General features: G+C 41.3%; 1 protein-coding gene across 2 annotated transcripts in view; it reads left to right on the top strand.

The window, feature by feature from the left end:
- The window catches only part of USP34 (ubiquitin specific peptidase 34), a 104,035-nt gene that overhangs the window by 36,066 nt on the left and 54,184 nt on the right, over nucleotides 1-13,785 (top strand). For both annotated transcript variants that reach the window (XM_083604686.1, XM_083604685.1), the window contains 10 exons: nucleotides 595-720; nucleotides 1,160-1,289; nucleotides 3,097-3,132; nucleotides 4,146-4,276; nucleotides 4,822-5,441; nucleotides 6,214-6,428; nucleotides 8,544-8,659; nucleotides 8,741-8,868; nucleotides 10,531-10,620; nucleotides 11,891-11,986. In XM_083604686.1, the coding sequence (XP_083460812.1) occupies nucleotides 595-720; nucleotides 1,160-1,289; nucleotides 3,097-3,132; nucleotides 4,146-4,276; nucleotides 4,822-5,441; nucleotides 6,214-6,428; nucleotides 8,544-8,659; nucleotides 8,741-8,868; nucleotides 10,531-10,620; nucleotides 11,891-11,986 (1,688 nt within the window). The remainder of the gene's footprint in view (nucleotides 1-594; nucleotides 721-1,159; nucleotides 1,290-3,096; nucleotides 3,133-4,145; nucleotides 4,277-4,821; nucleotides 5,442-6,213; nucleotides 6,429-8,543; nucleotides 8,660-8,740; nucleotides 8,869-10,530; nucleotides 10,621-11,890; nucleotides 11,987-13,785) is intronic.

Here is a 13,785-nt window from a genome sequence, read left to right as displayed (position 1 = left end):
AACTGCTCAGGCGGCAGAGTTGGTGGGCCTAAACATTCTCAAATGCTCCTTTCTGATTCTCTACCTTCCCGGGCAGCTGTCTTGGTGCCATTTTTTTTTTTTAAACTGATGGTTACTTAGCCGGCAGTGTGGCCAGCATGCTATCACACCAGTTTTATATTCCTTTAATTTAAGGATTTTGTCTTCTTTACGCAACAATTGTGCAGACCAGTGTAATGTCCAAATACTAACAGTTCCTTGTAAAAGTGATATCCTGCTTTCTCCCCCTATACTATGGAAATACAAAGGTCCAGACAGATTTTCCTCACTCTTTTTATCCTAATGCTAAATTATATTGGTTTAGACTTTCTTCCCTTTGATTAAAGACGCATGAAAAAGCGATGAAGTTATGCTGAATTCTTAGATGCATATCCAGCTACCATTTTACACCCTTTTTGTTACTACGACACTAGTTTTATCTTTACTACCTTTCATACGTGGAACATTTTATAAGAGGGAAATTGCCACAATAATGAAATCTAGGGGGGGAAATTGTACAAAAATGTGTTTCAGTTTCTCTGAATTTATCTCTTCTCTTTGTGTTTCTTTTTGAAGTTGAAGCATTGTAGTCGCTATATACACGATTTGTTTCCCTCCTTGATCAAGAATTTGGATCCTGTTCCACTTAGGCATCTTCTTAATTTAGTTTCAACACTCCATCCAAGTGCACATACTGAACAGGTAAAAACAAAGCATTTTGAAGGAGTCTCTTTTCTGCTTTGGTTCACTAGGAAGTTCTCTTGCATGTGTCCTGTTGAAGTGAAAAAAAATCTACACATGAATGCTGTTACAAGATGAAACCCCTAGTATTTTGTTTCTTATATGGACTATGGTTTATATTCTTTGATTCTGCATTGCAAGAGGTTGGTCTGGATGACCTTTTTGTCACTTCCAGCTGTACAATTTCATTATTATTCTCCCCCTCCATGCTTCTTGTTAGAGAAGACTACTTTTAGCCCTATTACAGTATAAGAGTTTGGATTTTCCAGTTATGGTACAAAACACAACATAGTTTTATATAGAGCTCATTTTGTTTATGAAGTTTTTTTTTGTCATGTATTGAATATGAGAAACAAGTTCTGTTTTCTGTTGGGAGTACAGTTTCTGCTTTGATTTACAGACCTTGTATTTGGCATCCATGCTCATTAAAGCACTGTGGAATAATGCACTAGCAGCTAAGGCTCAGCTATCAAAACAGAGCTCATTTGCATCATTACTCAGTACAAACCTACCAATGGGTAATAAGAAAGGTGAGTGTTTATTTCTTCTTTGGTTTAATGTATTGTTGCCAACTTGAAATCTTACTCCTGATCTTATTACAAAGAGATTGTTAATGGTTTTGGTTTTGATTTTGAAGACAATTTATTTAGGTATTTTTATATGTAATTCTCCCCCCCCCCCATGCCTTATACATACTCACTTGAAAGGCATCCAAGAAAGCTTATTAATTATGTTTTTTTCTCCTTTACTTCTTTATAGGCAATGAATTTTTTTTCTACAGTTAGCCTCTTTCCTTATAGAAACAGGTGCAGTTATTAATTTACTGTGGGTGATGTCCAACTAAGTCATACTCAAAACAGACCTGCTGAAATCAATGGATTTAAATTTGTTGGTTTTGGTGGGCCTATTCTGAGTATGACTAATGATGGATATTGCCCTATATATTTTTTTATCCCACTTTTCAGAAAATTGTTGTCTCCCAAAGTGGCTCATACCAATAGGCCTTGCCTTCAGGGATTACAAACTAAAAAGACAAGACACACAAGGGATGGGGCGTGGAGGGAGATAGTAGTAGATGAGGATGCTCATTTCTTCAAGGCCAGAAGGAATTGATAAGCTGTAAGCAGGCGTTTGTATCCACTTCAGGCCAGGCTGATCTTCCTTTGCTAGTGCACTTGCTTGCATAGACAGGTGGTACCTCTTATTCCTTTCGCCCATGGATTGGGACATAGTGTCCTGTCACCTTCTTCAGTTCCAGGTAAAGTGACAGTTGAAGCAGAGTGTTCTTTCTGCCGGGTAAAATATAATTGTAACAATCACAGTGGTACCTCTGGTTACGTACTTAATTCGTTCTGGAGGTCCGTACTTAACCTGAAACTGTTCTTAACCTGAAGCACCACTTTCTAATGCGGCCACCTGCTGCTGCTGCGGGATTTCTGTTCTCATCCTGAAGCAAAGTTCTTAACCTGAGGTACTATTTCTGGGTTAGCAGAGTCTGTAACCTGAAGTGTATGTAACCTGAAGCGTCTGTAACCCGAGGTACCACTGTATATCAAATTGAAAAGGCTACAGTGATCAAAATTATAATGACTATTCAGGATGGCTTTGTACTACCTTCCAGTATTGAATGCCTCGGTACCAGTTGCTTTGGAGCACAAATGCGAAGAGTACTATCTCACCTACATCCTGCTTGTTGGTTTCTTACAGCCTCTGATTCACTATACAGTGTTTTCTTACTTAGCCTGAACTATCAAGCTAAGGTTAGCTACCTTGGAACGATCAAGGTTGGTAAACCAGCTTTGAACCATAGTTTTAATACCCTGGCTTGTTCCGAAGCAGGAAACCATAGTTTCTTGTTTTGAGTGATTTAGGAAGATGGCTTCCCCCAATTTCTGTGATATCAGTTGTGTAAAGTAGGAAAACCCAGTTCCTTCTAATGAAAGGGGCTGTATTGATTTTAATAAACATCATGATATTATTTCAAAAGGCTCGTAAATAACCCCAAATAACAATAGGAACATACTGTATAGAACAAGTAGGTATTTCAGTCACTACCTATATAATAATAATTTTATTATTTATACCCCGCCCATCTGGGTGGGTTTCTATATTAGTATAGATCAGGGATGACTAATCTGTGTTCACTGCAGATATTGTTGGACTACAATTCCATTCACTCTTGAGATTATGGGAGTTGGAGTCCTACAACTTCCTGAGGCTCACAGGTTAGCCACACCGGTTATAGACTGTATATTGTATGATGTTAACTCACAATAACTTGGAATGTTAACTCATTCATAACTTGGAATGTTCTTCCCCTTTTTGTCTCCTCTTCAGAGGAGGAAGAGCTCCGAAGAGCTGCTCCTTCACCATGTAAGTTATTGCAGAAAGGCACTTTGAAATCAAATACAATTTGGGAGTCATGATTATTCAAGGAGCTTTGTATCACCTCCTGTTTTCTTCAGATGTCAGCAGCCCCATGTTCAGTGCTATCAGCTGAAATGGCTTGAGAATGTTTTATAGTGTTTGTTTGATTCTAATATTTTTAATTGTAAAGCACCTTGGCAGAAAGGTAGTTAATAGATGTTTTATTTGGCACAGGCTGAAAGAAAGTTAAACTTCGTGGCAGATGGCAATCTGAATTATACACATTCACTCACTTTGGGTTGATTCCAATGGTATCGCTCATCTGATGGTAAAACTTCTGTCTCCATAACAGAGATGGAAGCACTTTTGCAATGATTCCCTGTCGCCAACTGTGCCCCCCCCCATCTGCCCTGGAGGGTTGGGGGAACCATCCATTGCAGATTTATGAGACGGGAGGGTGGGCTGTGGGAGAGTTCACTGAATATTGCTTCCCCCATCAACTGAAAAAGATATCACGTTAAGCTCCTTGGAGAAAAAGTGAGATAAAATTGCAATAAATCAATAAAAAAAAACTGATGATAATTGTGAGAATTTAGAATATTTTTTTGTTCTCCCATCTCAAGAGTTCATAGTCATTTCGCAGCAGTGAGATGACAGTTAACTCTGTGTCAGACGTGGCTTCAGCCAAGTCAGGAGAATAAAGTTGGGTGTAGAAAGGCAAAGCAAGAACAGCAGCAGAACCCCCTTATTGTAATTTATTTTGGTGTTGACAGGAGAATTTGAGCAAGCATCTCAATCCTGTGTTAAAATTATTTAAAGCAATGATTCCAATTAGCTAAGTACTGTAGACCCCGTGTTTTTCAAACGTCAACTCCCTGTTCTCTCTGGTAATTTTTGTTATGTGAATGGTGCCACAGATCCTCTCAGTGGGTTACGCGGATTTCTGATTGGGAAACGCTGATTTAAAGCATTTGCTTTTCCATTACATGGAGTAACTTGAAAAGCTCTTTCTACAATAGGGTCACCTGCAGCAAGTCCTCAAAGCAGTGACAACAGTGATACTCACCAGAGTGGAGGGAGTGATATTGAAATGGAGGAGCAGCTGATCAGCAGAAATAAACATGTCCAGCAGCGGCTTTCAGATACAGAGGTAAAAGAAATAACTGTTTTTCTCTTATGGTTATCAAAGAATCTGTCAGTATGAAAGGTGGTTGTGGTTGTTTTTAATAAGGTAACTGGTATTCCACCCTTCATTTAGAAAAGAAGTACCATGGTGGTTCTCCCTCTTTGCCATCATGTCCCCTCCGTCCAGATTATCCCCGAGATTATCATTTAGTCCAACCCCCTACAATGCGGGAAACTCACCTTCTGAGGGAGTCTGTTCCACTGTCAGACAGCTTTTATCATCTAGAGAGTTCTTCTTGATGTTGAGTCAAAAATCTCCTTTCTTGGAGTTTGAAGCCATTGGTTCAAGTCCTACCTTCCAGAGCATGAAAAAACAAACTTGCTCCATCTCCTATGTGACAGCCCTTGAAATATTTGAAGATGGCTATCAGACCTCCTCTGTCCCCTCCTCAGCATAATGGGTTGTTGTTCCCCACCCTGGGAATACCTGTTGACATTGGAGGTGCAGAATAGTAATTTTAGAAAATAAATGCTTGATGATTTTGTATCCTTAAAAAAAAAAAATTAAAGGAGTCGATGCAGGGGAGTTCTGATGAAACGGCAAACAGCGGCGAAGATGGCAGCAGTGGGCCAGGTAGCAGTAGCGGGCACAGCGATGGATCCAGCAACGAAGCCAACTCCAGCCACGCAAGTCAATCTGCAGGGAGCCCAGGCAGCGAGGTGCAGTCGGAAGACATTGCCGACATCGAAGCTCTGAAGGAAGATGAAGAGGAGGATGAGGACAGAGGTCACAGTTCCCAGAAAAATGGCCGGAATGCAGAGCTGCGGAGCCGGAAAATGGAATCCCAATCAGGCATTTGCTTGGGAGACTCCCAGGGAGCAGCAGAAAGGGGCGGTGTCAGCAACGGAACTGGAAATGACCATGTCTTCAATACTGACTCAGTGCCCGCGGTGGATAATAGAATTAGAATGCTCGATCCCTGTTCACATGGGGAGGACACAGAGCACGACATGGCCGGGGAAATCGGCACAGCTCATATATCCCAAGGCTCTCAAGATTCTTGTATAACGCATACCGGGGACTTCCTTGGGGAAGCCATCGGAAATGAGTTATTTAACTGCCGGCAGTTTATTGGGCCACAGCACCACCACCAGCACCACCACCACCATCATCACCACCATCATGAAGGGTAAGTTACTTGCGCGCGCGCGCACACACACACACACACACACACACATATTCTGGAACATAATCACATTTGCATGCCTATTGCTTGCCTTGCATCATCCTTACTGCATTTAGTTATCTCGGAAAGAGGTGCAAGGAGCTGAATTGGGGCCTGAAGTTTCCCTGACCAATTGCACAAAGTCCGATAAAGAATTCTCCCACCTTTCCCCCAAATTTTGACCAGGCTGCACTAGGTAAAGCATTCTGCCATTTGTGTACAGTCAAGCAGAATGCATGCAGTCCTAGTTACCAACCATTTAAAAGAATGTAACTGAAGCTGAGCAGATACATTTTAATATTAAGACCGGCTCCTTCCCGACATACCCTCTTGGCTGTTAAGACAATCAGAGCGCCTCCTTAGTAATTTCACTGCCTTCAGAAGCTCAGGGTGGTGGAGCCCGCAATAAGGCATTCTCTGTGGCAGCCCATAAGTTGTGTAACTCCCCACAGAGGTTTGCTTGGCAACTTCATTATATTGTTTTCTCTGAATGCTGTTCACCTGAGATGTTTATTTTCAGGAACCACCCTATTTTTTGTGGTAGCGCTTTTTGTAACTGCATACTTATTAAATTGTTTTTATTGTTTAAACTGTAAGGTGAAGGGGCGGAATATTCAGAATTATATTCAGTGATGATATTTTCTCTGCATACATGCAAGTGCTGCTTTTCTGTAGTCTACTGGGTCTTCGTGGACTGAAAACAGTAAACTGGCTTATTCTTGCCTGTATCTTACAGACACATGGTCGATGACATGTTAAGTGCTGATGATGTCAGTTGTAGCAGTTCCCAAGTCAGTGCAAAATCGGAAAAAAATATGGCAGACTTTGATGGTGAGGAATCTGGTTGCGAAGAAGAACTGGTACAGATTAACTCGCATGCCGAACTGACATCTCATCTTCAGCAGCACCTTCCAAATCTTGCTTCCATTTATCATGAGCATCTCAGCCAAGGTAAGATGTAGCAAAGGAAAGAGCAGTCACATTTCGTTTCAGTGGTCTAGCTACTTAAAAGGAAACTAAGCAGAACCCAAGTACCATGCCTGTGGTAGAGGTAAGCTGATTGGAATTAGTGACCTTTCTAGTTATTTAAATCAAATCATGAGCAAATACAGCTTTCACCTTCCTGCCCTATCATGGGCCCTGTTGGATGGGGCTGATAGGAATTGTGGTCCAAAACAGAGAGAGGGCACTAGGTTGAGGAAGACTGATACTAGAGGTCTAGGTTCTCAATCTCTTTTTCTGACCCTGCTCCTTTAACAACAGCCTAATGTACAGAATCTTTGACTGGTAAAGCCTCTCCCGCACGTTGGGGAAAGCTTTTGCTTGTTGCATTGGCGTGTGTCCAGGCTGCAGGAGCACTAAAATGTGGCAACTCTGTGATCCATTCCCCTGGATGCTTAAATAGCATTTGTATCAAAATTAATTTCAGGAGGGTAAAAGAGAGAGCAAGTGAAGAAAGGCAGCCTGCCTTGGCCATTATTGCTGTCACCAACATACCTAGGAGTAGAATAACGGAGAGAAGTGTAAAGAGAATGTGAGTTGCTAGATTGCTTTATAAAGGCAGATAATACAGCATTGGGCCTGCAGGAAGACTGGCTGATCCTTGGCGAGCCTTCTGCTTATGGAGTAATTTGGCTACGTTCACAAACTGTCTTATTGTCCCCAGTCAGTAATGTTCTGTGGATTCTTCTTGACTCATTTATGTTGTTTCAGCAACACCCTTAAAGAAGGGAATTTCATTTCTAGAACCTTTTAGAAAGGAAAAAGCAGGCGAGCCTTTTTTAACATGACAGCTCAAGGGCTGTGCATTACAAGAACAAGAGTGTAGCATGAGAACAGTTAAGGTTTGGTTAAAGAAAATGGGTGTAACTGAATTACCTGCTTAGAAAATGGCACCACTGCAGCTTTTGTGGCACAAAATCCTTGGGGGCAGCTGATAAAGGTTGGGGGTAGGATCAGGCTCAAGGCTTCAGAATCAGTCAGAAATTGTTCTGTGTTTGAGTTTGAATTTCTTTGTCTGAGTTAAGAGGTCTACAGTAGTTTGCTTATTCTGGTTGAGACCCATAGAAAAAGATTAAGAACCTGCCCTTCAAGGTCAAGGCTGTATCAAGTAAAAAGATTCCTGTGCCGCTTCCTTCCAATTTGCTGTAGACATGATATCTGATCCTGAGCTAAATAGATGTGTTCTGTCATGTGTAAGTCCTGTATCTTGCAGAAGGTCTATATTTATGATGGATGCTGCATTCAACCTACAGGTACACTTGTGATGTCCCACGGATATAGATAAGCAATTGTGGGCTGGATTACAGGCATGGGGATTCCAGCTTGGGGACACTGGGTCTTGTGTGCACATAGGAAGATTCATTGGTCCATCTAGTTCAGGGTTTCAGACAGGATCCTCTCCAAGTAGAGGTTCCAGGAATTGAACATCAGATCTTCTGAATACAAAACATATTCTGTACACCTGACCTGCAGCAACATTTAATTCCGAGATGCCTCATTGAAGAGCACACAGGGATGTACGCGCAGAACTGTTCCCTCTATTGAAGTGGAAAGGGAGACAGCAAACATAATTCTTTGTTTATCTCAGTAAATACAGACCCTGAATTGGGACAGCTGTCTTTAATTGCATTATCATAATAGCTCTTTTTTTTTTTGCAACAGGTTTTTACTTGTGAAGCAGTTTCACATCCTAATTAAATAACTTTACAAGCAAACACAGACATTTGCAACTGTAATACTTTTCAATGAAAATTTGAGTTTGAATGCTAAGTTTTGTATGGCTTTCACATCATAGTGGATGGTAATACATGACGAAAGACCTTTATTTTAAAGGGTTGAGGAATGTTATGCTTCCTCACTGTATTCTAATAAATAGTATTGACTTTGCATGTGTTTGTATTGGGTCTCCCTGTATCCTCCCCTGGCTTAGTTTTCCCAAGTGTATTTGTTCCAACCATTTGTAGGTTTGTGTCTTTAGCCGTTATTAACAGCTGTTGATGGACAAAGTCCATTCAAATCAGGATACACATTCCATATTTTTAATAACACCTGTCTTTTGCTCAGGGCCAGCAGTTCATAAACACCAGTACAACAGCAACGCAGTGACAGATATTAACTTGGATAATGTTTGTAAGAAGGGAAATACCCTTTTGTGGGATCTGGTCCAGGATGAAGATGCAGTAAGTTAAATATCACACAAGAATATTTGACAGAGAAAATGTAATAATAATTGTCAATAACTTTTCTCTTACTTGCTCTAGATTCATCTATCTGAAGGTTTAATAAATGAAGCAGAGAAACTTCTGTGTTCGCTAGTATGTTGGTTTACTGATAGACAGATTCGAATGAGGTTCATTGAAGGCTGCCTAGAAAATTTAGCAAATAACAGGTAAATGAGCTTGAGTGGCGCATCAGTGTCTTACTACTGATCCATTTCCTTGTCCGTTAAATCTCTAAAAGCTGCTTTATCTGAAATCATATTTGAAAAATAAATTCTCAGTTCAGTCTATATTAATTTGCTGCTATGAGCATATGGATAGTGACCAAAGAGCCAGAACCACACCAAAAAGAAAGTGAATTTAAACTTTATTTAAAATAACTGACAAATGGTAAAAATTGTAAACTTTCATTTGAAACAACAAAAGCACAGCCTAAAATAAACTTATTAAAAAAGGATTACAGTATGGTAGATCAAACAGTTACCTGAAGTTACCAGATAAATATATTTGCATTATTAACTGCTTATAACAAGAAACTGCAAGTGAAAAAAATACATATGAAAGCAGTTCTAACTCCCACCCTCTGTCGTAGACCACACGGGGTGGTGGTACTCACCTGATCATCCATCACATCTGTGCCTGCTTACTGTGGTGCGATGAGGTCAGTGCAGTGGAAATGCACTGACAGGAGCATGGAATTGGTTTTGCCTCACCTCCCAGTTAGCAACAGCAATGTGGCAGGCTGGAGTTCAGATGAGCACTGTCATCTCACAACTTGCTCCAGTCCAGCTAACTTGAGCAAAAGACATGAGAATGCCGTCAAAAGGTCCATATCTTCCAGACTTCCTGCAGTGAGGCCTGCTTGTTCCCATTGGAATCCATGGAGATTAGGGGAAAAGCAAAAATAGAATTAAATAAAATCCTAAGAAAAATCAAACCTCTATAAGGCTTGTCCCAGACGGAGTATAAGTCTCCTCTTGACGAGCAGATAAGCTTGCTTAAGACAAACTACAAATCAAAATGTAGAAATCACAGATTTACTCTCCCATCTCCCCAAAACACTCAGCATCAAGGAAGATGTTGTTTTGAGAAGGGGAACAAGAATAGGGCTGTGTAAGCTAAAGGTTTGAGGGACACGGGTGGTGCTGTGGTCTAAACCACAGAGCCTAGGGCTTGCCGATCAGAAGGTCGGCGGTTCGAAGCCCCGCAACAGGGTGAGCTCCCGTTGCTCGGTCCCTGCTTCTGCCAACCTAGCAGTTCAAAAGCACGTCAAAGTGCAAGTTGATAAATAGGTACAGCTCCAGCAGGAGGGTAAACGGCGTTTCCGTGCGCTGCTCTGGTTTGCCAGAAGCGGCTTAGTCATGCTGGCCACATGACCCGGAAGCTGTACGCCAGCTCCCTCGGCCAATAAAGTGAGATGAGCGCCGCAACCCCAGAGTTGTCCGCAACTGGACCTAACGGTCAGGGGTCCCTTTACCTTTGCCTTTAAGCTAAAGGTTGCAAAAAGGAAGAAAGGTTGGGATAGAAAGGGAAGTAAGTAACCCTTTTTGGTGTGTCCCCAATTGAAAGAGCCCTCCCAATTCAAATCTTCACCCACACCAGATCTCTGTACTTTCACTTATGAATAACGTCCGCCTCATTCATAGTTCTTTATTAATTTAGAACGGCAGTTCCAAAGTTACAGATTGCTTCTTCCTTTCCTCCCATACAAAGGCATCTTTTTCTCTAAATGTGACTACATGATACATTTTAATTTAAGGGCTATAAATCTCGGAGAACATTTATCCTGTGATGTTCCTCTATACCTAGTCACCATTTATCTATCTCCTCAGATCAGTGGTAGTTTCTCTCCGTCTTCTCCCAAAATTATTTGGTACCTTTCAACAATTTGGAAGCAGTTATGACACACATTGGATAACCATGTAAGTACAACATGTTCTTTCAGTACAGAAGAGGGTGGCTGATCATTGAGGGATTCCTGGTCTGATACTGGCTCCTCCCTAGCTTCCTTTAGTTTGTCAAATGCAGAGCATAGATTATTAACCCCACCCTTCCCTGAAATTTCAGGGCAGTTTATAGTTTTAACATTTCCTTGCCCAAGCCCATCCCTTCCTGTTTGGTGTTAAATGGAATCTTGGTCTCTTTTGATTCTCTTCCGCCCACGCCCCCCCAAAAGAGAGGCCACCCATTTCCGACTCTAATCTCCATAGTTTGACAGTGGCTCTCCTGATCCTCGTAGTATGGAGTCAGTGCTGCGTGGCTCCTTCACGTATTAGAAGGGTAATCGTAGAAGCTCAACTCGATAACTTTGCATGGAGAAGACTTGTACAATGGATATCTCCCACATGAATTGGGTCTTCTGATGTTATTTTTGCACCACATGAAAGAACTATGTTACAGCACTTCCCCATATCGCGAAGGTGACGTCAGAAGGCACCTTAAGGCCTTAGCATATGTCATATGCTGACATAAATGGTTTGCTAGGAGCACATTATGTTGCCTGCAGTAATAGGAGCAAGTTTCTACTTGGCTAAATTGGTTGCATTCTTAAAAGTTGTTTTACAATTTTTTTTTATTTCATTTGACAAATATTTAAAGGGGCAGGTTCACAATATCTGCTGCTAAATTTCGTTCACAATTCCTGTTTTAAATTAAATCATGATAGTATGTTCCAAAGCAATTATAATAGTAAAGATTAAAGCTGATTTCAAATGTAATTATTCTCTTACGTTTATTACTATTTCTTTGATACGGAGTGCTTGTGATCTATACAATTTATTCCAGAATGTTACTCAAGATGGCCAGATATGATGCTGGACTTGTCGTTCCCCAATCTGGGACATTCTTCCTTTATATTAAATCTGCTAATCTTTTTTAAATACTAAAAGTGTTCAGATCAGACTGGACTGAGAAGCAGGATGCTCTGATGAGGACAGGCAAAATAAACTATGTTGTGCATAATCTTCCACTGATATCCTGGGCTATAGCAAATGGATGAGTTGCCTTTCAGTTATTTGTGACTAAGTCATGCATGTTGCAGATTTCTGAGCCACCTTTGAGCTGAGAAATCTTATGAGGAGCGTTGGAATGTCCTGTAGTTAGCTTTTTGAAAGATAGTTTGCGTCGTTTGTATGCAGTTTCCTCCCAAGACATATGGATATGAAATGACAAATGATTCTTAAATTGAAACAGGTGGGCCGAAAAAGAACTTAATATGATGAAGCTCTTCTTTGATAATTTGGTGTACTACATTCAAGCTGTCAGGGAAGGACGGCATAAGCATGCATTGTAAGTATGGTGTTGGAGTGGTGGGGTGTATCTTGTCTGTTCATGGTTTTGATGTTTTTAACATTTATCTGAACCTTGTTAAAATCCACCTTCACACGGTCAAAATTTGCTCCTGATCAAACAAAATTCCTTTTTGCACCTTATTTATTGATGTGTATTCATATTCATCAGTATTTCCTTTGACCCGCATTATCACTTGTGAATAACAAGGCCTATTTTGAGCTGATCTGAGATGGCATCTGGCTAAAGGAAAGTACATCAAGTCCATGCGTGTGTGACTATATCTCATTCCCATAACCATCTTACTATATTAAGCAGCAAAAAAGAAAAAATGGTTTGCTTTTCATTAATCTATGCTTGCTGAGCTTTCTTTCACTTTGAACATTGGGCGCTCAGTGAAAATGGGTCTGTGTTGGAGGGTTGTTTTGGCACAGGAGTTAAGGGTGAGCATCTTTTGTGGTCAGGTGGTACAAAGATGTATGGATATGTAGAGCGGCTTTATAGGGTGCACTTGTGGGTGTGGAGATGGTTGTCATAAGACTGATGGTAGCTGGAAAAGGTTGAGGGAAAATCTGTTCCAAAGTAGGCCCATGTTGAGCTGAGCTGACATGACGTGGGAGTGGAATTTTAATGTTTGTTAAGTGTTAGTTTTAGAGGGAGTGTTTTGTCTCACTAGCTTTGGAGTCCTGCTATTCTAGGAGTGCCAAATGGGAATTCTTTACTTTGAACAACAAAAAATCCCCCTGCTTTTGTAGTTCTAAAACTGCTTTGTCATATTAGTTTGAGGAGTTGAGGCTAAAGACTCCTTGGGCTTGTTGAACGAGTTGCACTCTTACTTGGAACCCATCTTCTTACCTAATAAACGTTATCTATCCCAAGCCATATGAGCTAAGCCAAAAAAGTAATAAATAGATGAATATTTTCATATGTATCCTTAAACAAAACTATATTTTAAAAAATTGTTTGCAGCGGTAGAGTCTGTTAAATTTGCTTGTACACAGTTTGTATCTTAAATTAACCAAGAGTACAGATACCATCTCACCCGCAGATGTCCTCCTTAGAGCCTCCTAGTCACTCGTTGAGTGACCCTTGTGATTGAGGGGTGAGGGTGGCAAGCACTTCCTTCACCTGTGGAGGAACTTTTATAAAGTCTGAATGTCTGATCTGTGTTAGGGAGAGATGCCCCACCACTGCCAGTGCCGATTTTGGGCTAAAATCAGCACTGATGCCAGTGGTGGAGGAAGGGGAGCAGGCAGGGCACCACCTCACCTAAGGGTTGAACCAGCCCTGCTGAATTGATACCAATTTCCAGTAAGTAAAAACCCTCAGTGAAATAAAATAAAAAGCACCCGTTAGGTGGAGGAAGAGGATTGGAACGCCCAGAATATGTTGTACATGACGTGGCAGGGGTAGAAGAAAACGTTTGAAACTGGGTGGTATTTGATTTAAGCTTTACTCAGCGTGGACGTGAGTGGTGCTGTGGTCTAAACCACAGAGCCTAGGGCTTGCCATTCAGAAGGTCAGCGGTTCGAATCCCCACGACGGGGTGAGCTTCTGTTGCTCGATCCCAGCTTCTGCCCACCTATCAGTTCGAAAGCATGTCAAAGTGCAAGTACAGTGGTACCTCGGGTTACATACGCTTCAGCTTACATACGCTTCAGCTTACAGACTCCGCTAACCCAGAAATAGTGCTTCAGGTTAAGAGTTTGCTTCAGGATAAGAACAGAAATCGTGTTCCAGCAGTGTGGCGGCAGCAGGAGGCCCCATTAGCTAAAGTGGTGCTTCAGGTTAAGAACAGT

The sequence above is a fragment of the Podarcis filfolensis genome, assembly GCF_964270895.1.
Source record: "Podarcis filfolensis genome assembly, chromosome: 3".
Taxonomy (NCBI): domain Eukaryota; kingdom Metazoa; phylum Chordata; class Lepidosauria; order Squamata; family Lacertidae; genus Podarcis; species Podarcis filfolensis.
The sequence above is the reverse complement of the archived record's forward strand: the minus strand, read 5'-3'. Positions and strand labels throughout refer to the sequence as shown.